Consider the following 26,436-nt stretch of genomic DNA (forward strand, 5'->3'; position numbering starts at 1 on the left):
ACTGTTTGTTTTGGGCAGTCTGCTGCACACTGCAAATTTAAGATGACATTTTGAAGTTAAAGTTTTTAACAGTTTTACTTTATTAGTGTCTGATTTACTATAGCTGTTTCCTGCTTTATGATAATCATCCATCTTTGACAGCAAGTAAAAACAAACATCATTACTGTCTCAGTTGTTTGGTTATTATTTTCTGCTATTTCTTGTTAGGGTTTGGTGGTTTTACTTTGGCTTCCATTTCTATGTATCTAATTGCATATTGATTTATTTGATTTACTACTTCTGAGGACATTTTCTGCTGCTAGTTTTATATCTGCTGTGAGGCATTTATTTTATTATATAAATGCTTTTGCGATGCAGAAAAACCTGATTAGATCACTTGGGGCAGTTACTATGCATGCAGTTGAGGAATGCATCTGTGCCAATATTATGATAGCTCGATCCAAAAACAAGACTCCTTCAAAAAGAGTAATAAAAAACTTGACAGCCTACTGGATTTTTATCACATCAAAAAAGAAGGGGGGAAAAAAGAGTCAAGCTCATTAATTACAAATACATTAGACCTGGAGCAAGAAACTCCTAATTGTCAAAACATAGTCCCAAGATGCTTGCCTTATCTTAATTAAGCACAATGTAGACTAATATAAAGCAGAGCATCTACCTAAACTTCCTGCCACACAGTGAATTTCAGCCTAGGCATATAAAACTATTTGAAATTCTCTGCATCTTGCAAAATGTACTGAATAGTTGTCAGATTTCTGCATAAAGCATTTCAGACAAGGCTTGAGAAGTTAAGAGGCTCATTTGTAAGTATTTTGCAGAGGATGGGATACTTTGCTGACAGGAATGAAAGTGGAAATCTTTACTTTCACAGTATTATTTTAAACCATACCAAAACACACTTTTGACTTTCTTCTTGCCCCAACATTTGATAGGAAATATGTGAGAAATGAGCCTCACATCAATTTATCGTGTTTGGACAATCACTGTATATGACAGTATAGCATCAAGCTGTTGTTTCGTTGTAAGAAAGAATTTAGAAAGAAAACAGGGTAAAAGCCACAGGCACTTAGGTACTTTATCAAGGAAAAAAATGGATTATGAGTAATTTTTTGCCTTACTATGCAATACTTTCTATTTCTACACTTTGTATCTCTTCACCAGTAACAGTAACAATACTCCCTCTTTACTTAGAAAAACTTTCAAATAAGGTTTCTGAAGAAAAGATTATTGTAGGCTTCAATTTATATCAGTTTGGGTGGTTTACTCTTAAGTTTGTCTTCCCACTTCAATGTTATTTGGTAGTGCATTGGCAGTAAGAACATAACTTATATACATTCCTAATATGCTTCTAGATGTTATATATAGTATATATTTCAAAACTTAAAAGGACAAATCTTCCACATCATAATCATTTCAAGGCAATATGCTCTAAAAAGACCTAAAAATACCTCTTAAGCCAACTACAAGCATAATGGTCATTTAAAACCATAAACATGAAGGGACAAAGCATGTAGCAGCATGTATTATGAACAACAGTAAATGCAGTGTGCACATTTCTTGACAATAAAGACCCTTTTCAAATTTCAGGAAACTACATTCTTCTGCTACATATTCTAGAAATTTCCTACTATATGATTTTTTTTTTAATGTGTAGTAATCTATGATACCAGACATCAACTCCAGTTTATGGTCATCACATCAGCTCCTGTTTGCAATACTATTTTAAAAACAGAACAGGCAGCCTCAATTAGTCTGTTACTATTCTGCACTCTTGTCTTGAAAAATGATCATTTGATTTGAACAGTCTATTTGGCACATAGTTCATACCTTCACTTCATTAATTGTCAAGTGCACTAGCTAGGGATTAATACAATCTCATGCTGGCATTTGATTGCACAAAGTTGATGGTTATTCTTAAATCTTTTCCTACAAAGCAAAGCTTTTGTAGGAAGCAATAAAAAAAAAAAGTCTAAAACTTTGAATTGCAGGCAAGGCCAAAAATGTTTATATTCACATTTAACTTAGGATGATCTGAAATTTGTTTTTGAATCTGTCTGGTAGTACATGAGAAATCTTTATGATTTGAGTGCTGCAATTCTTAAGGAGTGATCATTGTCTTACTGCTGATCCGTAGAGCATTTAACACGTTTTTGCTGAATTTGCTCACATGTGCACATATTTCCTATAGTTGAAACTGCTAGATTTCATTCAGAATAATATACCTCAGGGACATTCCAGAGTTATTTTTCTAGATATCCCAGCAAGACTACAAATACTGAGAGGAAGGATGATGAAATCAGTCACTGTGAGGTAAAAGGATGCATTTGTCTTGAATGCTGCAGCCCACATTCTGAAAATGTTTGAGACTCCCTTCCCTCAAATTAAAAGGACCAAAGCACCACAAGTAGACAAACTCAAGCGACATTTGTAGTATATTCAATTTAGCCATTAAAAAAAAAAAAAGTCCCATCCAGCAACAGTGCCGTATATAAATCTTGCTACAATCCAAATGCACACCCAAAGGAAGCATATTATCAGGTGAAACTTTCGGCTTTATTTCTATTGTAATTACATTTTGCATCCCAGGCCCAAACTCAACCATTCTAGCTTCCAGAAGCTATCAGTAATTATGTTAAATTTAATCATTGTGCAAATCCATTTTCCCACCTAGACACCAATTACAATATTTGACTGGTATTTTCATGAGGACGTAAGTGATTGAAAAATCAATAGGACTTGTTCTCTTAAGTCACTTAAGACCAGCTATTAATGGCACTTCGGTGTCTAGAGATCAAGACAGACACAGATACCTGGTGGGACTTTCACAATACTCACCCCCCACTGAAATCTCATCCTCTTAACTTGCTTATCCAGGCTATTAGATAGTTTAATTAATGAGTGATGCAAGTGCTTTGTATGGTGTTTCATGATACTTAAGAAAGAGGCATGTACCCTGAAAGCACTTTTATTCAGGCCTCCCGAATGCTTTTGTTCATAGCAATTATTGCGACCTGCAGGGAGGCAAGAATTTTGAAAGAAAGTGAATTAAAAAGCCAGCTTAGGAGTAACGTGGCATACCAACAGCATCATCAGGCACGAGAGCTGGAGGATGAATTCAGGGAGGGCAAAAAGGTGACTTTGTTCTAGCCTCCTCAATTTGTGCTTTTATTCTTGAGGTTGTTAACAACAACAACAAGCTTTACTAAAGCATAGTTCTGCCAAACTGTTAACAAATACGATAAACTCAAATCTCCAAGAATGCTATGGAACTGATGGGCTCTAAATAAAAAAGTAATCACCTTTTGTTACTTCTAATTTTCTACACTCATCAAGACTGAGCAGTAATGAGGTAGTAGTATTATATTATAGCCTTCCCATAACATCCTGGTCTGTATGAATTCTCTTGTATCTCTCATGCGTATTCATTTAGAAATAGCATTAAATAACGAACTTGATAGAGAATGGATTTGTTCTATTACATTGAAAGAAACCTTAACCTCTGCCCTGCGGTGAGATCCTACAGCCAAAATTTTGATTTAAGAGCTGGAATTGCTTTATAGGAGCAATGTTCATTGCTTTTTTAGTTCTTCTTTAAAGACTTGTAATGAATTATCTATTCTGTGTAAAACGTACTTGTCAAACTTGTTTCATTCTGGAACTTCCAGTTGCACGTGTATATAGTACCATTTTTTTCTAGGTAACTTTGAACTGTAGACAAAGAATAGGGTAGCATAGTGTTCTCCAAGTCCTGAAACCACCATGATTTGCATGAAAAAGGCTATTTTGATAACATCCTGGACACTAGCAGGACGATTTGCTACAAGCTTACCAATTCTGTGGACATCTGATAAAGCAAGTTAGAGAACAGACTGTCAGGTACATACTTGAATTATTCATTTTAGGTGAAGTCTCAAACAGGGGCACTTAATCTGCTATATTTAGAAGTTTAGATTGACAGCCTGTTAAAAGAAACTATTTCTTTGCATTTGTCTAGTAAAACAGCTGGTTTATAAAATATTAAAATTAATAATCCAAAATGAAATTCATTGTTGTTCCTGAGGAAAAAAAAATCTGTATGACAATCTTTCTCAAATATGCTTGAAACTATATTGCCACCTACTGTCTCAAACAGAAACCCAAAGCAATTCTGTTTGACATTTTGTTAAAAATGATGTGAGCATCTTAAAATCATGAAGGATCAAGTAGGGTCAACTCTCTTTCAGTTTTGCTTGAGCAAAAAATGGCCCAGATGGAAAGAGATGAGCAAATAAGATGGAAATGGCTACTGAAGATGGCTTAGCTAGCCCCTTGCCCATGATGGGAGCCAACCTGTAGCAGCCCTTTGCACACAACCATGAGCTGGAAAGGGTTGGGATGGAATCACACACAACAGATTTATGACAGTGAATGTCAGTCATCCAAAGGCACTTATTACAGATGCAATGCTGAAAAATACTGTGAATGCTACAAGTTGACTTGGAAGAAGGAACGGTTCCCTCTTCGGCACCACTTCAGCCAAGAGGCAACTGCCTACAGGACAGCAGAACTCAGCCTCTCTACAGTTATGTTATGCTTCAATTAAATTATGCAGGGTGCTGAAAGAAGTGGACCACGTGGTTCAGTTTTATTAAACAAGTTATTTCTAGTATTTCGAGCCTAAGTAAAAACAACGTGAGCTAACGGCTTCGTGCACGGAGCTAGGGAAGCCCCCCCCGCCTCGGCCGCACTCCGCAGTGTGCGAGCAGCCCATTGGCCGGGCTCCGCCGCCGCGGGGAGCCTATCGGCGGCCGCGTCCTTGCGCGGGCAGCAACGGCCGTAGAGAACGCGGAGCGCCATGAACCTGGGGTAAGGCGGGAGGGCGCGGGCGGCGCCGCCGCGGGCCCCGCAGGCCCCGCGCCGGAAGGGTCGCGGGACGCGTGCCAAGGGCCGCCCCGGGAGGGAGCCCCCGGGGGCCGGGAAGCTGCGGCGCTGCCTTGGTGCCGCCTCCGGCCTTGGCTTCAGTGCACAAAGGAGACTTTTAATAAATAAATAATAGTAAATATAAAGGTGGACACTCGTTCCCTCAACTGCCTTGTGCCCTTTTAGCAGCTGGCATTAGTTTCCAGCACTGCTGCCATGTCAACGAGCAAGCTTTATGCAAATTGCATGGAAGTTTGAGATGGCTAAGGATGAAAACAAAATCAGAGGCAACCTGATTCGAGACATGCATTACTTTAAAAATCGCCAAGAGTGACGTTGTGAACTTACCAAATTAATGCATGGAATAAGGAAAGCCGTTTGATTATTTTACGCACATACCTAACTGCAAAATTTAAAGAAATCACAAATAACACTTCTGATTTTTTAAACCTTTACAGTAAAATTTGTTCTACTTAAAAGTAAACTATGATACTGTACAGTAAAACAGAATTTTGGTTTTACTATTAATGTGAGAATGTTATCATTAGCAGTCATTCAATAGTTCAGATTTTTCTTTCTTGTTTTTACAGAGATGGACTGAAGCTTGAAACTGAAATATTGGATGGAAAGCCTAGACTAATTTTAGCTTCTTACGGTATTTTTAAAATTATTTTATCAAGTAGTCTTTAAAGGTCTTTAACTTAAGATCTAAATCTTACAACTTGATTCTTTCCCCATCTTTGGTTTTTCTTTTGTGCCTAGAGAGACCATTATAGATCCTTATAGATGGGCATACATCATTTGAGGATATCAGTAACTTTGCTCTACTCTGCTTAATTTACAGAAAATTGCCTCTTATCAGTAGTTACACAGCTGCAAAACAATTCAGGTGATTAATAAATTCTAGATCTTTCATTTGCTATACGTATGCTTATATGCAAGCCTAAATCCCCTTTCCACCATTCTGCATACAAGTCGGGATGCAGAAATTCTCCATTTTGATGTGTTCTGAAATGCATGTCATTTCTGTGTGTTTACTAGATGCCTGTCCAGCATACGGGATATTTTAAGTCAATAAAAAAATACCAATGTACCAGAAACAAAACCTTACAACACTCCCATACAGGAGTGCCACAACTTTAACTGTAGCAAAGATCATTTGCAGGACAAGGCCAGTGCACATTCTAGGGTGCCTTTCTATTGTGTGATAAAGCATTAGCCTTGCGCCTTGGACAAGCAGTGTTCCCGAATAAAAAATTATGTTTATACAACTGATTTCAGGCAGTTACTTTAATAGGGTTTTATCAAAAATTCTTTCAAAATGCATTGCTTGTGAGTTTCCATTTTCTGCCATGCCAAATTCTGCACATGTTTTTAGGGGCTCAAGTAGGATTATTCTGTAGTAGCTTAAGCTGCGGTATATTTTTTCTTTTCAAGAGCAAAGAAAATAACCCATAAACATTACTTCGGAGCTCCCAGTGTTTAGATACCTCCACATTATCAAAGCAGTGGACCTGCTTATATTTATCCTTTCCACAGAGAGATGTGGTTCACATGCATTTGAATTCCACCTTAATTGAATTCTTAATTGGTAGAAAAAAGCCAAAAAGTGAATTACCTATTCAGATGAACATTGAATGCTTGAGAACCCGAGGAAAGAGCCCCAAAACACTTACTACTGAAACATCAAAATGGTGCAAGGTTTAATGCCTGTCTTCACAGGACAACAGTTAGCATAGCATACTTCCAAGTTAACTAGTGTTTATCTAAATAGCAAGTAAATGATAAATATTATTTAATGACTAGATTAGGTATTAGAATCGGTTTCAAAAGTACTTAATATCTTTGAGATTGTTACCTTTAGGTGTAATTTGGCTTGCAAGACTGAGGAGTTTAGGAAGTGGATAGAGGAAACAATAAGAGATGGAGTAATAATGCAAGTCCTGTTTCTTTAGCACTGGGGAACAAGTTACATTATATAATAGAACGGTGCTGGATGCAGGGACTATCCTGGAAGGATATGTCACAGAACAAAATCACAGTGAGAAAACAGTTAGAAATAAGCCCTTTGCACAGTGGTGGTGCTGAAAAGTGGAATGAATAGGAAGGCAGGATGACTGGCACAGTAGTTCAATTAGATCTGTATACAACTGTACACAGTTACTGGAATACATCTAGTTGTTTCTCAACATGCCTTTGAAGTAGGTATACTGAAATATATTTTAAATAGTATAAATAATAGAGAATAATTGGGGCAGATGTTATGGCAAAAAGTTTTTGTTGTACAAAAACAAATGTAACAGTTTATGAATTCCTCAAGATACATTTTTTCAGGAGGACATTATTAAACACTTCACTCATGTTCATGTTTGTTTCCCTAACAGGTACATCAAAACCCGCAGTGAAGGTAAATGGAAAAATAACTTCGTTGTTGAATCATACATAGTTAGACTAGTTAATTTATTCACACAGTTAAAAACACCTTTGAAGCATCTCAATATTTGCAATCAATGCTGTTTATGAAAAATTGATGTTTATTTCTCAGGTTCATAACAACTGTTAAAAAGAATAAATTCAAAGTTCTGTGAATTACTTTAGGAAAATGCTTTAGCTTAGCTTGTCAAGTTAATACAGGGGATCACTTAAATGATAAGTTTAAGAGCTCTCAGAGAAACTCTGAAAAAAACCAGAATATTAGAGTATATTCAAATGTCTACTCAGTTGTGCAGGTCATCCTTATCTGAGCAAATTGGAATGAAAGGAGTGAGGAGATAAAAAGCTGAAAAAGGTTTCAATACCTAGGAGATCATTACACATGTACAAAGAGGCCGCTGAGAAAGGTAACACCATTTAGGACAGGATGGAAGAATAGAGATTCCGTTAGTACGGACTGTATTGTGAAAATATAGCACATTTTCAGAAATACCAAAGAAAAGGAGTGAATGTTTGAATTTTTAACATTATGCTACATGAGACTAGTTTTCAAACTCCTGCCTCTAAATATTCCAGTATAGGTACCATCCTCATCTTAGTTATTTCATTTTTACTGAATTATTTTTTGTTGATATAACAAATAAAAAAAAAGTGACACTTACTTTAATTGTTGCTTCAGCACTGAGTTTGCTACCTTTGTGAAGTTATTAAGGTCTGGTGTAATGTTACTGTTTTAACAGATGGGTAATAAAGCCAGAGTCACTAAACATGCCTTGAGAATAAGGCACACCGAGCATGTTCCGAGGTCAACACAGAATGCCCTTATCCAGCATGAAAGCTTAACAAAACCAAGAAGCACATCAAGTTTATCCATGACAAGATGTGATAGACTGCTAGTTACTGCAAATAACTCCTCACATGAAGCCCCAACTAAAGATAACTCTTTGATTTTCCAAAGAGATAACAACAGCAGAATGCTTGATTCGGAAAATCTTGATGTTAAAAAAATCAAACAGAAAACTCAAAATGCACATACATCAGCTGAAGACCTAAGAAAAAGCTTAGTGTGTTTAACACAAGAGCAGCTTGAACAGATTTTGATGACTGTAAAAGAAGGAACTAGAAGTCTCTCTGAAGTTCATAATGAAAAGCAAGAGGAAATGGGTAAGATTCATCATCCTTCAAAAGTGAAATTTTCTTAAGATAGTTGAGGAAGTTTTATATCATGGAAAATGTGAAAACTTAACTTTGTGTTCATAATTTACAGCCTGTAGAGTTGTTACCCTACAATGATCTCAACAAAATACCATCTGCTGTAAAATTGCCTACTGTTTTTAGAAATCAAGTATTTAATAATTTTAACAGTAAAAAGTAAGCCTGAGAACTGCTAATGCGTCTTCTCACGTTGTATCCTTCCTCCTATTTCTGAACCAAGGGAAGTCTTTTCTTTGTCATCAAGAACAAGATACATTTCAATTACAATTACCAGAGTCACCAAACTCTCCGCTCTTAGCCAAGATTGTTTATTATCTGTAGTATTATAAAATATTCTGTGGTGTAGTCTATACACCTTAGGCATACAAGATAAATTGAAAATAGTTTTGCTAAATAGTGAGGAAATTGCAAGTTTCTGCTCTTACTATTTACTCAGTGCCAAAGAAAGTTTAGTAGACATTAATGAACCTATCATGTAGGCTGTCTACAATTTACTTAAAGACTAAATATAAATTCTGCTACAGCTACTGACAAGACATCAGAGGAAAACACTATCACAGTGCTCCAAAAAGCTGGTGAAGCTTCATCCGTTCCACATGAAGCAAGTTCCAATTCAAGCAGGAAACAAGAAGCATATCCACAACCAGGACAGAAAGCTGTTATGTATGTAGATCTCTACTGTTGATTATCTACAAAAAATGTGTCTGTACTAGAGATTCTTAATGTAATTTATAATCATAGTAAGAATCTCTTTAATTAGCAATTAAGAAATTGCATGTAAAATGAACAGATTGGCTTTTAAGATAAAATATTTTTTCTTCCCTGTTTTCCAGAAAGAATTCATGGAAACCTGCTGACATGTTTAGTACCTTGGGTGAAAGAGAAGGGGATAAAGCCTTATTAGAACTTAAAAAGACCCAGTGGAAGAAGGAATTAGGTACTTAAAAGTATAGAACACTTATTTCTGATCAATTTCTTATATTAAAGTAACAAAATGCCAAGAAACTTTGCATTCCCTAAACTTTTAAAAATCTACTTATATCACAGCCATTACTAATTGGAAAGCTATGTACTTTGTCAGGCTACAGACTGATTAAATTTGCTGAATTTGAAAATTCTACTCAGACAAGAACACTGATCACATCATCACGATAGTCCAAAGCTGATATAAAAACAGGAAGAATTTATTTACTTACTTGGTTATTTCTGATGGTTTTCTCTCTCTTCCTGGGTTATCTGTAAACCTTCACCATTTCTTAATCTTCACAGAGAGACTGCCCAATTACCAGGGACTAATCAGCCATCCTGTCTGAGAGCAAAATTATCTTTAGACTGCCTGGTCAGACAATTGTGACTTCCTTTTGTAATCAATTTTCCAATCAAAATTATAGACATGCATTGTTTTTTTCTGAAATGCTGTTACCTGTGTATACTGAAAAATTTTAATAGAGTTTTTGTTTGTTTGTTTAAAAAAAAAAAAAAAAAAGATGAGCAGGTAGCTCTGAAGAAGAAACTAAAAGAAACTTTGGAAGGAGAGGTGACTGATTTCTGGAAGAGACCTGGCAGTGATAAAACCTATATAGAGAAAATGGAAACAGCTGACCCAGATAAGGTAGGCTAGCAGTAAGCACAAAAAACAATCTCACTAATTCCTGGTTGTATAATTATTTCCATTGCTTATTGTTTTTCACCAATAACTCTGCTTGTTTACATTTTAATAAAGCATATCATTTGCTTTTTACTGTAACCAGCCTTTTTAAGTATGTCACTCTGAACTTGCTGTAAGCAAGATAAATATACTCAGATGAGAAGGCTTCTCCTACAAAATTGATTGCTATTGAACAGAGGTTTATGGTTGTAACTACTGTCAGTAACTGCAGTAAAAGCAAATTGCTTATGTGGCCTACTCAGCATTCCTAGAAATTTCCATTCTTGGCCCCATAAGAATTTGTCTCGCTCCACAGAAATACTAGATACCAGATTCATAGCTACAAGTTTTGGCTTAAGTTTTAATGAATAGCAGCTTTTACAAATATAATTTATTACATGTTAAAGGATATTCTATGCAAACAAAACAGGACAGCTAAATAAGTCTTAAACCACAGTGGTCACTATTTGCAGACAGTGTTTCCAGCTGATTCAATTACTACTATTGATGAAAACTGTAGAACTATTTTAAGCACAGAGGCTAATGAAGTTCCACTCAGTGTTTCAAGTGGTCCAGCTGGGCAGTGTTCATATTTCAGTTCTTCTGACTTACCAACTGTCAATTACACAGCACTTGTGTCCTAACACAAGATTTTAAATTGCGTGCAGTTTTTTTTTTTTTTTAATATATGATTTAACAGGCACGTATCTGCTGTAGTTCTTTTAAGCCAAAATAATTCAGTAGACTTGCCTTTTGATTCTCTGGAGTACTTTATCTAAATGAATTATCCTCAAAATAATGACACTGAAGAAAGCATTTTCAGGGCTGAGCTATAGCATTGGAGGTGTGAACTGCAGCGTTACATAGTTTTTAAGTGTAGATTAAAGAAATAGAGATATGGGAATATACTAGAAATAGAAGACTACTTTAAAATATATCAATTGCATACTATTCCAGATATAGTTTTCAATTATTTCTAGTAGATACTCCTAAGAGGCATGATTTTTGTCTGTTTGCATTGAAAACTGTCAGTGCCACTGGAGTATAAAGTTTTTAAGTAGTATAGATACATAAGTAGGAACAGAAGAAAGAAGATGGCATCTATCATATACTGGAAGCAGATCTCTACTAATTAGATAACAATGCTGATTCTGCCAACAGTGCAGACTGAGCTGTGAACTATAGCAAGAAGAGAAAAGTATTTTTATTCTGATTGTATATAATGAGGTATAGTTCAAGCTAGAATAATAGCTTGAACTTATTTAACAGCTTTGGTTAAACTGAAGCACTGTTTTAGAAGTGTCACAGTTACAAACTTACAGGCATTGCTTTCGTAAAATAGCAGCCAGGTTAGGCCTAGTAGTTGAAGACAAAACTTTCTGCCTTTTTGTGGCTATACAAGGCACTAACACTGTGATACAACTAAGTGACTTTTATCTATCTTACCCTAGGAAGCTGCACCACAGGAACAACCTTTAAGTGCTGTGAAGCATGAGCAACAGAAAGAGTGGATTGAAGAGTTAGAGAAAGAGAAGGAAGAAGTTAAGCTACAAAAAGAAAAACTAATTATATCAAAGGTACCTGCAGATTAGAATGATGTTTTGAAGTAAGAAGTCTTTACTACATCAGCTTTTCTGTCATTCTCCCCGCCCCTCCCCCCAGTCAAACCATATCTCTTACAGTCCTTATAAAAAGTCCACAAGATTTGTTTTTTTAATATAAAGTAACAAGAAGTGCCAGAACTCAGCCAGTTCAAACAACTTGCTGTCACTTTTTGAAAGAGGAGACATGAAAAAAAAGCAAGTTCATTGGCATTCAATGATGCGGACTAAGTAGGCTTCATTAGAAACACAGGCTCCAAGCTTATCCAGGTGATAATACTTGTAAGCAGTACAGCACAGCTGAGATTTTTCTTGATTACAAAAACTAGTTCTCTACTCTGAATAGTTTCTGAGAGGAAACTCACCTGTAACTGTCCAATGATTCAGTTGCCTATTCTATCTTCAGGTGCATCCCATATGTTTTTTTCAGGTCTCATTAACACCTCATTTGTTTTGTTGCCATCATAGCATCTGATTCAAATTGATTTTATTACCTCTGAGACACAAGGATAACATTTGAGGCCTAATCAAGTAGTGAAAAAAAAAAAAAAACCTGTAACACATCCAGGATTTCAGCATAAGCCTTTAGGACACTTTAACAAAGCAGTCAGCTAATAACTCTTCCAGTATTTGGAAGGCAAGGAACAGTCTGCCCTGTGTCTCATGTGCTGTTTAGGGAGCATGCTGCAGAGATAAAAGCTTGGTGGTGTAACCGTGCTTTATTGTTATTCTTTTTTGTTTTTTTTTCCTTCCTTAAGAGCTGGAAGCACTAACTTTTGAAGGGTGTGGTAGCAGTGCTGGCCAGACACTACTTTGTAAAAATAAATTTTTAGCAAATTAATAACATTATGATAGCCAAGAATGGTCAGTATACCTCTTACCCTGGAGGTTTTCATACAGAGGCTCATTTACCAAAGTTTACATGCTTAAATACAACGCACTGACAGAGTGAAGTCTGATCAGAAGGGCAGAGAGTGTCGATAGGACTAGACAGGAAATTTCTGACCCAGTTTCCTAATAGAATATTTTTCTCTAATCTAAAACATATCCATAAAACAAAGTTACTTTCCTTTTCTGTGACTTTGGATTACTATTACACTGATAGTAATCAATTTCCTTCCTTTTCATAATTAGACTGGTGTTCTTGGGGTGCTCCTTCAGGGGAGCATAGGGCTCATTTTATGTTTTTCACTCCCTGCTGTCCATCCCATCTATCATGTTCCACAATGTTGCTAGGCAAAAAGCTTGTTTACCAAAATTTGCCTGAAATGGACATTCACAACCTACAGTCTACTGAATTAAAGGCTGAGTTTTTTACTTCCAATTTAACAATTTACAAATCTTGATATAGCAGTTAATTTCTTGAGAAAGAAATACTTAATTTTAATTGCAGAATTTATCACACTAGAAGAGGGCTTCTTTCTCCATCCCCTCAAAAATCTTGGTGCCAAGATTGGTTACCTGTTTACACACAACATCAGTCCTCCCCAAGCTGCTGAAGGAAACAGATCTATTTTGCAAATGGAGTTTTATAGCTGTGAAAGGAGCTCAGGTGTGAAACATTTCATCATTAGCTGCCTTGTTTTCTAATTAGATCTCCTTGTTGTTGAGAGATGTTTACAGTCACCAATGAGCCACCATTGCAATTTCACTTCTAACCTTTTTTTTTAAAAAGGAATTTTTAAACATTTAATTACTTTTTCTTTGGTGTCCTCGTTTTTTTAATGTGTGTGTGTGTTGTTACACTCTTATCCCTTTTGCATATTATACCCCAGGATTACATAAGAATAAAATACATTTCCTCACAACGCTGATCTGGTCTTTCATAAAAAGCAGAGAAAAAACTCAAGGAACAGCAGGCAGAATCAACTGGATTCTTATTACTTTGGACCTTCATTTTCTTGTCTCTTTCAAAACAGATGTAAAGCTTTTTGACAATTTTGTTAAGAGGGGAATTATTCCCAAAACCTTCAAGTTAATGTGTTTGTTAGTTTCTATTTCACAGAAGGCAAATCTTGAAGGAATGGTCCCTCCAGAAAAAAAAAAAAAAAACAGTCTTTTTAGTCAGAAGAGAAAAATCTTCTCTATATGTATAGTAAAACCTTAGGTAAAATCTTAATATTTTTGATAGAGGTACCTTAGAATGCTCACATGCCAACACTGAACTAAGAAAGTCCAGGTGTAAAAGGAAGAAGGGAGATTTAAATCTGAGATGTCACTTCTGTGAAAATTCTATGAAAATTCTTCCATAAAATAGTTTTTTTGTGTGTGTTTATGTTTATTTGAAAATAATGGTTGGTGTGGATGGAAAAGATCCCGAAAAAGAACTTACTTTATAACAGGCAGGCTTGTCCACCTGAAAATATGAAATAGGAGAAATAGGAGCATCTCTGGTATAAAAGTAGGCCCAGAGTTAATACCTAAGATAAGACAGTAGTCCCGAATCACAATAATCCTGCTACTGTCCAGAATCAAAATTCAAGCCAAGATAAAAGATCTAATTTGTTTGTGTCACTAGAGAGAGAATATGAAATTGAATAATAATAGCTTGAATAATTGAATAGAAAAGCCTGAATTCAACTTCATTAAAATTTTGATTATTTAATTTTTGCACTTCCTAGTTGCTGGAAAAGTAGACGTTCTGATAATATAGTATTGACATGTTATTGCTGATAAAGTATATCGATCAGCAGTGTAATTTCTGATTTGATTTGTATTTTAACAACAAACTTAGTGACTTTGTTTTTTCTGTTCAGGGAATTAAATCCTGTGTGCGTTATAGCTCAATAATAGAGGTTTCAAATGTTCCAGTTGTACAAAATGTGTATTGTCTATTTTGTTAATCATACTTTACATAAACAGTGTAATTGAGTCCATTTCCGTGTTCTGTTGTTCATGTTTGTTTAGGCTGAAGAGCATGACAGATGGGCAATGCATTTTGATTCTTTAAAGAACCACCTCGATGCTAATGCACAACACCCCTTAAATGGAGCGTACAAAAAGCAGCCTGAAATTCTTTGCCCATCACCTGATCCTAAGGAGCTGACTGCTTTTATTCACCCTTTTTCAGCTGCAGCTTTAGGCAACCTCATGCCCTCAAAGGTGGAAAATGCCGAAAAAGCTGCTAAAAAGAGTCCTGTGGAACACAGTCAGAAAGTCAGGTGAGTGAGCTTTGTAAGAACAATCATCTTCTCAGTCAATTAATTTCGTGAATCTATCTCCTTGAAACTTAAAACATATTTGAAAAACATTCTGCAAATCTGTAAACGTTACTCTTAGGTAACATTTTTAGGTTTTGGTATTCAGAAAAACTTTTCGGTTTTAAGGAAGATACTGATGTTTCTATTGTTCACTAATAAAGTTTACTGCAGATAGTATTACTTTGTTCTTACTACAACTGATTTCATAATAGTAACTTTATAAAATCTGAGAGTCTGAATTTGAAAATACTGTTTGAAATTTGAAGGTTTGGGGATTTTTTTTTTAATTAAAAAATTCAAATGTTTCTTTGTTCATAGTTTCCTTCGTTCAATGACAGCTCTCCTAGATCCTGCCCAGATTGAAGAGAGAGACAGAAGGCGGCAGAAACAGTTAGAACACCAGGTAAACCTCTGTTTTAAACTCAAATGCTATTTTAATGAAAAGAATGGATGAAAAGTAGTGTTGTTGTATCTTTAGAGATGTAGTATCGTTAGAGCTGTAATGGGGTTTGTGCGCAGCTCTTCTGCAGTCTACTCTGATCGATAGGACTGATGTTCGGAGACATATAGTCTGTGACTTTCAAAATTTTACCTGTTTTACTGTCATATATATTACTCTACCGCACTCTAATTGTATGTAAATCTTCATTAAGATGTCTCTAGGGCAATGTAAAGAAGTCTTACAATCAAACTGTTACTCTTTCTAGATCAACGTATTAGCTTACAATACATAAGCTAAAAATCAGACCACCATTTCCTTACAAAAATACCATCACAGAAAGCTACTTCATTTGTATCTTAGCACGTCACCTCCCAACTGCTCTTGGGAGCTGGTGATTTTTTAATGGGAACAATAAGACAACTACTTAGCTTGTGAGAAATAGGAAAAAAAGGAGTATTTGAAATAAATTTTACTTAGTAGAATATCTAATTTGTACGTATTTAAATATGTATATGTGTGTGCGTGTGTTTTAATTTTACTTTTTTAATTATAATGCTAGAAAGCAATAATGGCTCAAGTAGAAGAAAAGCGGAAGAAGAAACAACTGGAGGAAGAGCACAGGAAATGGGAAGAGCAAGAGGAAGAACAGCGTCTAGCCCGGGAAAGAGAACTAATGCAGAAACAATTTGAAGAAGATATGCTGAAGCAAAAACAAAAGGAAGTGGGTTTTTGCATTTTGTTTAGTGCAAATAAATGGAAACTTACTGACTTGTCTGTACTTAGTAAAATTAGATATTGTGAATAGAGGTAAGACCCATGAGGTGATCACTGCTGAAATACTATTTTCATATACTATTTTTAACTGCTGTGAAAAGTGGCATCATATTTTGAAACTATGAAGGGGATTTTGCTATGTGTCCATTACAATTAATGCAATTATTATGAAGTAAGGAAAAATCTCCTTCAAAGTTTCAAAACGGTAATCAGACTTATAGAACTCTGTAATAAAGGTAGTTTCTGAGAAGAATGGTATAATTGTCAACTTGCACTTCAGAAATAGTATTTCTTCATCTTTTTGAAAATAAAAACTATTTGTACTTTAGATATTTGAAACAGAAATGTGTTTCCTCAGTCATTATACTTAAAATTACATACTAATTAAAGGCAGGTTTTTGGACAAGGCCTTTGTCCTTGTCTCCTTTTTAGGGAGAGAAATGGATTACAACAAGCAGAAATTCAGTTGTAATTTAAAATAATGCAGAAATGTGATTAATAATTTTAAGTACAAAAAATGACACATCCGAAAGTATGCAATGGAAGTACTTGAGTTGATGATTTTAAGATGCTTCAGTGCCAGAGCAGTAACTGACTGGGTGTGATTTTACTGTGGATTAAAGATTTTTTCAGAATATATTTTGGAAAAGTCAGAAAAAGCCCAGGCATGTTCTAAGGTTAACTTCACAAAGCTCTAGCTGCTCATTTTAAACTGACAGTAACCTTCTTGACCTGTGACTGCACATTTTGCTTTTTATTACCTTCTTGCTCCTTACAGACGGGCTCATCTGATGTTTTACTTTCCCTTTTGGCACAATAGCAGCTTTCAGTGTTTTTTTCCTTTCTAGAACAGTAGGAGAATTCTGTGTTGCTGAACAGCGATGCTCCCTCCCCTAGAACTGCAGCAGTACTGGATCAGTTTGTTTCTATGAATTTGCTGGAGGGAGAGATGTAGCCTCTGTCTGTAGATAGGAGAAGAAATGACTAAAAATTGGGGAAGTCGGTTTTCCCTGTAGCTCCTTCAAAATGCATCCTGCTCTCAACTGTTTTTCTTTCCACCTGCAAATGCAGTAGGGAGGTGGGATAAGATGATAGTGAAGTTTTTTTAGAGGAATAACTGCTGTGGAGAGAGAAAGTTTGGAAAGGAGGTTTTCCTTGGCCCAGACTCCTGAACCTTAAACCCATAGTTTAAAATGAGAAGCCTCAGATTAAGGGATATTTTGCCTTATTTTAGGGAGGCTTCTACTATCACCTTCCTGTGGACATAGGAGGAGGGAGATAGACATTTAATCCTGGCTTCTTTTATTTTATTTAAAGCACATTGTACAGGAAATAAGAATATATGTAAACCTGAGGGAGTATGTGGAGATTGTTTAGCCCTGTTTATTTTACTCTCAGAATAAATTATGGTATATTTTTTATTATAGGAACTCATGACCCTTAAAACAAATGAGCTCTATCAGACAATGCAGAAAGCTCAGGAATTAGCACAGAGATTAAAACAAGAACAGCGCATTCGAGACCTGGCGCAGAAAGGACATGACATTTCAAAACTCCAGAAGAGTCTTGGTGGTGGCAAGTACCAATTTTTTTATATTCAGTTTGCCTGTTCTTTGACATTGGCACAAGTGTTGTCTTTCTTGTTTGTTTGCTTTTGTTGACAGTTTTGTTTTTGCCAGTCACAAAGTCTGCATTCATATTAGGACCAGAAACTGCTCCTTTGCTTCAGGAACCAAGTTTCATTTCAGCTTATTTAAAGTTTTGCATGTTAACTGAGAATATGGTATGTTATTAAGCTTCAAGTGATACTTTTTGTAAGGAAGGGAAGGATATTATCAGAAATGCATATGGAATATTCAGACCTAAGTAATGTCAACTTGTTTTTCAACAAAACAAGAACAACAGTAGGAGCTGAATCATAGTTCTATCTTTGAGTTCAAAGACTACAATAACTTAATAACATGGTTTAAATATATATATATTTAATTTAGTCATGTGTTTATTTTTAGGTGATACTGTATTTGAAAATTATAATACTGTCATTTCACATCAAAGTCATAATTTTTCTAATGAAATTATCAGTAAAGTTGATCAGCAAACTTCTCCTCGGAAGGACACTGCTGTACAAACAGGTATGCAGCACTTTAATAAAATAAATAAAATAATAATTTTAAGAAAAAAGCATGTTTGTGTAACTTTAGTTATAGACCGCTGTCAGAGTGGAACAAAACTAGAAAGGAATGCTTGGATGCAGGCATATTAGATTATCACAAGTAAAATATTCTTGCAATTTCAGTTAATATTGTGATATAAATGTTGGCAAAGAGCTTTGTTTGGATTTCTGAAAAAATCCTGCACAGTGGCTTGCTATCGCTGATTATATTCTAAATACATGATGCATTTACGTAGTTGTTACTTAGCTGTTACAAATTAAAATCAGCCAGTCTCATTCTGCTTTCAGTCACAGCCACAAGTTATGTAGAACTAAAATTCTTAAGGCACTTTAGCATATATTGTAATATTCTTTAGTCACATGCTTAAGTAACATGCTCTGGTATCTAGCTGAGTTGCATTCCTAACGAATCCTTAGGTATATTAGAAGAAACGTTGTCAATAAATGTGAAATTAGAAAATAGAAAAGCCAAGACTTGACATTCAGACAGCTGTCTGCAGTTCCTGTTAAACAGCCCAAAATGCTGTGGGTGCATCTAAGTAGTCTGCCTTGCAGCCTTCCTCCTGGTGATGTATCACAGCACTAAGAAACCCAGATCAGTGTAATCTGGTAACGGGGTCTGTATCAGATGGGGTCTGTAAGAGCAGATTTAACACAAACATTCAGTCACTTTATGCCTTGTATTTAGAAGTGAAATGAATTTATTAACTTGTCATCACTTGAGAAGTGAAAGCTTTCTTTGATAGCTGTTGGCTTGAGCAAATTTCTTTTAACGGTGCTGATCGCTATTGGAAAACAAATAATGTGAAAATGAGTTATTCGCAGTACCGTTGTGAATATAACCAAAGCATTATTGCTAAATAATTAAATAGAAGTTGTGTTTTGTTCTTTATTGGCTACTGAGGCAGAAACCGAACTCTACATTTTAACATAATGTAGTTTCCTTCTACTTAAATTTTTGTTGCACTGATTTGATTTTGTTCTACTTTTTTGCTGTTTATTTTGTTTTCTGCTTCCACTTTGCAAATAATAAAAAACATTATAAGCTTGTAACAGTCATTTTTGAATATAATCCATAAGTAAGGATTGATGTGCAGACAGAAGTCAAAGAAGTCATTTGAATAGCTTATATAGAGTTAAAATACATTTTTTTTAGATGACTTTATTATGTCAACGTATGCTCAGTCAGCTGAGGAAAGAACCAAGTGTTGCGGATCACCTGATATTTCCATAGAATATAAAGACACATCTAACAGCAAAAAATGCCAAAAAGAAATGCTCTGTACAGTTAAAAAGAAAATTGCAGAAGAGGAGAATGATGGCATTTACAATGATCTGTATGAACAATTTGCAAGAAAAGAAAGACAAGTTAAATCTATGGAAAAATGTGGCAAAAGACCTGACTGGAACATAAACAAACCTAGAAAAAGATACATTCCAGCATCAGAAAGATATCCTAAACAGTTACAGAAACAAAGGGAAGAAAACAAAGTAAGACGACAAATGGAGCTGCTTCAGTTGGTAGAGAGAAATACCCCTGGGAATCTCTGCCAGAAGAAGGGCAGCCCTTCGGAGAGGTCTCCGTCACCTCAGCAGGACGTGAGCAGGAAGACTAAGGGACACGCAGGCCGCAAGGTAACTCTTTGTGCTGGACCCCAGTCGTGGGCGTTTTTGAGACTCACTCTGTTCCATCTGGACAGGATATTCAGTTATTACTGTGCTTTGGTAAAGAACAGTATTAGAGCAATGTTTGAACATCACGATTAAAAGACTGACTTATATTTTGATGTTATTTCAATCCTCCAAAGTGTTTATTCTCTTTAATTTATTTGTTATCATTGATTCATTATATAAAGTGGGATCATCGCTGAAAGCGATGCACAGGATAGACTGGTCTCACTGATTTGCCCATTTCTGTCCTGTAAATATTTTGCTCTGATGATAGTTAGGTCTAGCAATATGGTTATTTAAAAAAAAAAAAGTACTGAGGATGCACTGAACATGTAGCAGTGTAGCCTATGGCTGGATTAAAAAAAAAATACACTTAAACACTTAACAAATATATTTCTGACTGTGTGTGTCTGTGTATGTGTGTTTGTACACGGCCATACAGCACCTTGCGCTCTCACACTTTCCAATGAAAAGGTCTCATGTAGAGGTGGCCACTGTTCAGCCATTTTGTACTGGGCTACCTAAATATATTTTAGAAGCTGTTGGAATAAAAATCTATATGTGAACTGGGTGTTCATATAGATGTTTTTCAAGATGTGAAGAATTAATTTGTTAATTGTTGAAGAATTAATTTGTTATATGAGGTTATATATATGCTTTCCAGTTCTATTCTTGAAAGATACAAGAATTTTGTATGCCAGAGATGGCCAATAAGTTTTAAGCAGAACAGTAAGGTAATTAAAGATTGTCTTTTACTGTAAGAAGCGTGGGCTATGTTAATATTTTTTCACTTGCAAGCAAGAGCTGTCACCTACTTTACCTAGGGTAAGGACTTTCTCCTTAATAATTATTATCTTGGCCTGAACCTTTCAGGTCTAGAAATGCAGCTTTCTACAGACCTTGGGAAACAGATCAGATATGTTTGATTGTGCTTAGAGCTGTCATAGATATAGAAAATAAAAGCAAATTTTTAGCTCTCTGTAATTGGTTCCATTCAGTTCATAGACACTACAAATAAGTCTTAGTGCAATCTTTGATAAATGTCTTTATCCTGAGCTCAGGTCAAACAGCCTTTTGGAATTTCAAAACAAACTTTTCTGGAAAAATGAAAATGCTTAATATAAAACATGAATCTATTTGTTCTACTGTTGACTATTTTTATTTTCTTCTAGGAAGAACAATTACATAAGAATCATTTGAATGAAGAAAGGTAGGTTAATACCCTGCATCAATGAAATGCATCATCGATAGTGAAATTGATGTTCTTTTTTTCTATTCTGTTTTATTTTTTAAAGAACTTGGATGCACCTGACTGTCTGTTATTAGAAATACACAAGAATGTCTGGTCAAAAGTACAACCCTCTGAATACTCCTTGTCTCTATTGCTCAAGCAAATTAATGACGTTGCTTATGTATTTTTTCTTTTTGATGGAAATTCTTTCACACAGATCTGAATCACCACCTGTTCCAGCAGTTAAGAACAGATTACACCAAGGACAACAAAAACAGACACATACTTCTAATTTCCTGATGCTTAACAATAACAGTAGAAGAGACAAAAGTACCAACATGGACACACAGCAGAGGAGACCCCCTGCTCCACTCACCGACCCTGGGAGGCCTCCCTCTTCCCACTTTGTTCCCTACGTTCGAACAAACGAAGTGTATTGTCTTGATCCAGCTGCACCAGTGACTAGACCTTCGACACACGACCCACAGCATCAACAGTTTAATGGTATTGAAATGTATTGTCAACTGCTTCATGTAGAAGAGAAGAAAGGTTATGAATGTCACTTAGTTCTGAGTGCTACAATTTGCTCAACTTGGTATTTCTTTTTAGTAAACTCTACAGTAACGCAGGTGTGGCACAACAGCATAAAGAAAGTTTATGCATTATAAGTTTTATAGTCTGTATTAAAAATAATAATTAAAAAAACTCACAAAAATCACACCATCAAAAATCACTGTATTAGATTATAGTGTTTGTAATCTAATAAATGTATATTTTCACAAGCCATTATTACTACTTCCAAATTAAAACCAAATTGCTAATGAGTATTACTAATTTATTTGATATGTATTTACTTTTAGATTCTTACTCAACATCGCGGCAGATATTTAGCTCTGATCATGTTAGAGATCCTCTTCTGAATCCTGATGTGGTTAAAATCAGAGAGCGACAACAAGCAATTCTCAAGGGATTGTCAGAATTACGCCAGGTAAGTTACTGAACAAACATGAATGTTTTAACATACGTAAGTCAGAATGAACATTGCAAACTACTAGACGTGAGCATTAGCCTTCCATTCATTTCACATCATATTGGTAAGTTATGGCTCTTCTGTTTTTCCTTTTACCTTTAATTTTGTTTTTCGTGTGTTTTCGTGTGTTACGTCCAGCTTCAGACTCTCCTTAGCTACATATGAGACTGTGAAGCCCCTGAGAAAACTGATACCAAGAGGAATGGCTTTACTAGCCTCCGTGTATTGCTAATTAGAGTTGCTTATAATATGGATATTTAAATTTCAAGGGAAAAATAATTTTTTAACCTCATACTAGAGCTTTTGTTAATAAAAGTGTGCTTTACGAGAGCTCATCATACAGAGCTATGCAGCTGCTGCAGACTAGTTAAACAGGTGGTGCTCACACACCTATCCTGGAAAAATATTCTACTTCACACATTTGGAGTTTGAACATTTATAAAAATCTTTCTAAGATCGCTGTTCCTTTGTTCATGCTTTAAAATGTCTGTTTATGCTTAAAAATTCACGGCAGAGTGTGGCCCACAGCAGATTCAGATTGCAGACCTAAGTCTGCATACAGATTACAGGGACTGTTTCTTTTAATGCTGCTGTGGTCTGGGAGAGAATTGCGAGACAGAACAGAAAGGTTTTCTTTAAGCTTACATTTCTTTCTTGAGGAACATTCAAAAATCCAAACATGTCACTATCTTCTCTGTTTTTTTTGAATGGCTCCAAACCAAAAGCAGCGTTTTACTAGTAGTGCCATTCTTCTATGTCCCTAGGCAATAACTTGCATAAATGATGTAAATAAAAGGAATAAAGACTGACAGACTTTGGTGTAACAGAATAGCCAGTGATTAAGTGTCTTAGTTATACCTGCAGAGCTTTAGGAAGACCCAGTTCTGCTGTGCACACCAAATACCACAGGAATAGGGATGAAGGATTGTGGTACTCCTCAAGATGAAGTCATGAGGGGACACAGTGATGGCCTGGTTAAGCTGTAGGTCAAAAAAAATACAAGCACACTAAAAGATTGATAATTTCTAGTGGCTTCCATGTAGCTTGGACTGGATCTGATCTCTCCCAATGCTCATTAACACTCATGTTAATAAACCACAACCTTTAAGTGTTCTGTATCCAGGCTTCATGTGCAAAGGGCATGCTAGTTAAGAGTGAGGCAGCTTCAAAGCACAAAATCATCGTTGTTCTGGCTGGAATAAACAGAAGCCATGAACACTAATGAGCTCTAAGGAAGGTGCTAATATGCGCGTTCCCAAACTTGAGACACAAGCTTGGAGGCATTCTTGCTATATAATGTGTGTTCAGGGTTTATACTGGCTGAGAACTAACATTAGTCTTTCAAAGGACCTTGGTTCTAAGAATGAATTAATTTTAATCACATAACGTTCTTTTTCAAATTATCCTAGCAGCAGCAGAATGCATACAGGACATTAACTGTTGAACTCAGATACTCTTATTATATACTTCTGATGACAGCTGCTTTACATTAGTATTTCATTGTAAAAGGAAAAGTAATGCAGTGCTTTGAATGAAACATAATTTAGATAAAGAAGTCTTTTATTTTCAGGAACTCTGAAGTGATTTCTGAAATCCAAATAGGTGGGAGTGGTCCTTTTGGCTGGGGAAATTCGAAACGTATTTGACCATTTTTAGTCTTTGAAGTACACATTCAGAGTGACAGATAATACCACCAGGGTGGTCCAGTAACATCCTAGCTAGGCCATGCACACCATACAGTAAGAATGGACTATAGGTGACAAAAAAAGAGCCTCCACATTCTTGTCCTCCTTCGCCAAAGGGAGAGAGATGGTGTCAGCGCAGCAGCGAAGTCACCCTTTGTCTTGGCTGCTGCCCTGAAATCTTTTCCTGGGTTTGAGATGATAGCAGTAACAGGAACTACAACAGACTTATTTTCCTCATTTAAATGAAAGTAGTGGAATAAGCTCAAGTTTCCTCATGCAGGAAAAAGAAAAGCCAAAGCTTTATTTTGTAAAGTAGAGCATGTTTTAATAAGGAATGAGAACACTTGCGAGCAGCTTGCAGCCTGCAAGCTTGCAATCTCGCCAGCCACCCGCAGGCCAGCAACGTGCAAAGAAAGATCTTGCTGTTTGTCCCTGTCTATATTCTTTACCTTTCTTTTGTCTAGGCAGATTTTTATCACTTTTGCAAACCATGTGAGCAGAATTTGTTCTGGTTTTCATTTCATCTGGTTATTTGTTCCATCTGGTTACATTGCTGAATCATTTAATTTAAGACAAAATTTATTACCTGCATTTGTGTTGTATCTTGCTACTAATTTCGAAAAACACTTTAGAACAGTGTCAAAAGGACAGAACAAGTTCACTGATCCATTAACACAGTAAATAGCAGTTAATGTTGATAATCTAAGAAAGCAATTCATCCAGTCATTGAAAGTAAGCAGCTGGTGCACTTGGATTGACATAAAATGAAGTACCTCAGGCTTCTTTGCCAGTTTAAACCCAGTGGGCATAATCTCACTCCTTTTTTGTCTTACTGAAAATACTACGTCAAAGTTGTAGGAGCACCTGCAGGCTGCTTAAGAAAGGAGAAATACCATAGTAATTCTTACATTCTTCCTAGCAAACTGCTTTTGACTACCAAAATGGAGGGAGAGCAAGGGCCATACACCTGATCCTGTTAATTACAGAGAAGAGTCATAGAATTCTTAAGGTTGGAATAGGGGTTGGAGGGGGTTAGAGGGGTTGGATCCCCTCTGGGGATCATCTAGTCCGACCCCCCTGCACACGCAGGGTCACCTCCAGCACAAGGATCACCTCTCGCACAGCCAAGGATACAGTTCCATCTTAACATGAGGTTTAATCATTGCATTGTTTTTACAAGACCCATTAGTAAAGCAGAAAACTTTTGTATAGCAACGTCACAAAAATTTTGCTACTCTTAATAGTTTATCTGGTAATGCTACCCTTTATGAACTGCTGCTGTTTATGGGTTTAGGTTTGGCTTTTTTATTCAAAAAACACTTTATATCAGAACATGCTAACAGCTTCACAGAGCAGTTGGGATCTGCTCTACCACATTGCTCTCACTTATATCCCTGGAAACGTTAGCACAGGCTTCCACTTTGGAACACAGTTTTTTTGCAAAGACAGGAAATCTTCTGAATAGACTGTGTTGGATGACATAAATTGCATATTGAAAAAGCTGTGAGCCTAAGTGTTTTCAATGGGTGACACAGTGTCACTATTAGCTGCCGCTGTGAGAACAAGGCCGAACATTCATATTTACATTCCCTTTATTGCAGGGCCTCTTGCAGAAACAGAAGGAGTTGGAGACTAGCTTAATTCCAGCTATAGCACAAGAAGAGATCTTTATTTCCCCACTTTAAAAGGTATACACAAGTAGATTTTACTTTATGTAAAGGCAGAGTACGTTGTCTAATAATTTTTTTTGCTGTTTTAACTTATTACAGAAATTTTGACAGACTATAGGGTCATGTTGTGTTTCAGATTGACAATGTTTTAAACTAATGGTGGGTTCCCTTGTTGAGAATGGCCTTCAGGCTGACTGAAGATATCCATCCACTTAGGAAAAACCACTGTGATATGTCTGTTATTAATAAGAGTGAAAGTATTTGTATTTTGATAAATAAAAAGAATTAAGATGTGTTTTGAAGGGCTTGGCTAGTGTTTTTTGGTATTTTTACCGATATGTCATTGCTTCTACATTAATTATTCAGACAGCTTCTAGGCTTAGACAGTATGTCTATTAACTCAAGTAATCCTGGCTTCTAAGTCCACCAAAATGTGAATTAACTGAATCAAACTTTATTTTTCCTCTCAACTGAAGCAGTACAGCACCACTTACAGCACACTGCACTGGGCTGCAACCAAGGCAGTAGAACTCAGTTTAAGAAAGCTTACTTAAAAACAAGGTCTGGACAGGTCAGTGTTCAAATCTTCCAAACTCAGCTAAATGTTATTTTGGATTCAAAAGATGAGAGAACTCTACGTAAAAGCATTTCTCTTCTAGATAACTGCAGAAGACCCATAACCTGACATCATGTTAGCTGATCTGAGCTTCAGCGTATTTTAAAAATGCCACAGAGCTCCTCCTTCCCAGCAGCAGCTGCTTCTA

At 36.0% G+C, this 26,436-nt stretch overlaps 1 protein-coding gene across 1 annotated transcript; it reads left to right on the plus strand.

Moving 5' to 3' along the window:
* Positions 1 to 4,801: 4,801 nt before the first annotated feature.
* Positions 4,802 to 25,742, plus strand: CCDC66 (coiled-coil domain containing 66). Its single transcript, XM_088532050.1, has 18 exons — positions 4,802 to 4,845; positions 5,490 to 5,554; positions 7,284 to 7,306; positions 8,073 to 8,496; positions 9,072 to 9,210; positions 9,381 to 9,484; positions 10,035 to 10,159; positions 11,647 to 11,772; positions 14,704 to 14,957; positions 15,315 to 15,399; positions 15,998 to 16,159; positions 17,640 to 17,787; positions 18,222 to 18,344; positions 19,542 to 20,020; positions 21,229 to 21,266; positions 21,505 to 21,791; positions 22,148 to 22,275; positions 25,604 to 25,742. The coding sequence occupies exons 1-18, from the start codon at positions 4,835 to 4,837 to the stop codon at positions 25,685 to 25,687; spliced, it is 2,805 nt and encodes a 934-aa protein (XP_088388176.1). The 5' UTR covers positions 4,802 to 4,834; the 3' UTR covers positions 25,688 to 25,742.
* The last annotated feature ends 694 nt before the right edge of the window (positions 25,743 to 26,436 follow it).

The sequence above is a fragment of the Tinamus guttatus genome, unplaced genomic scaffold (genome assembly GCF_059628265.1).
Source record: "Tinamus guttatus ecotype Peru unplaced genomic scaffold, ASM5962826v1 Tinamus_guttatus_pri_ptg000451l, whole genome shotgun sequence".
Taxonomy (NCBI): domain Eukaryota; kingdom Metazoa; phylum Chordata; class Aves; order Tinamiformes; family Tinamidae; genus Tinamus; species Tinamus guttatus.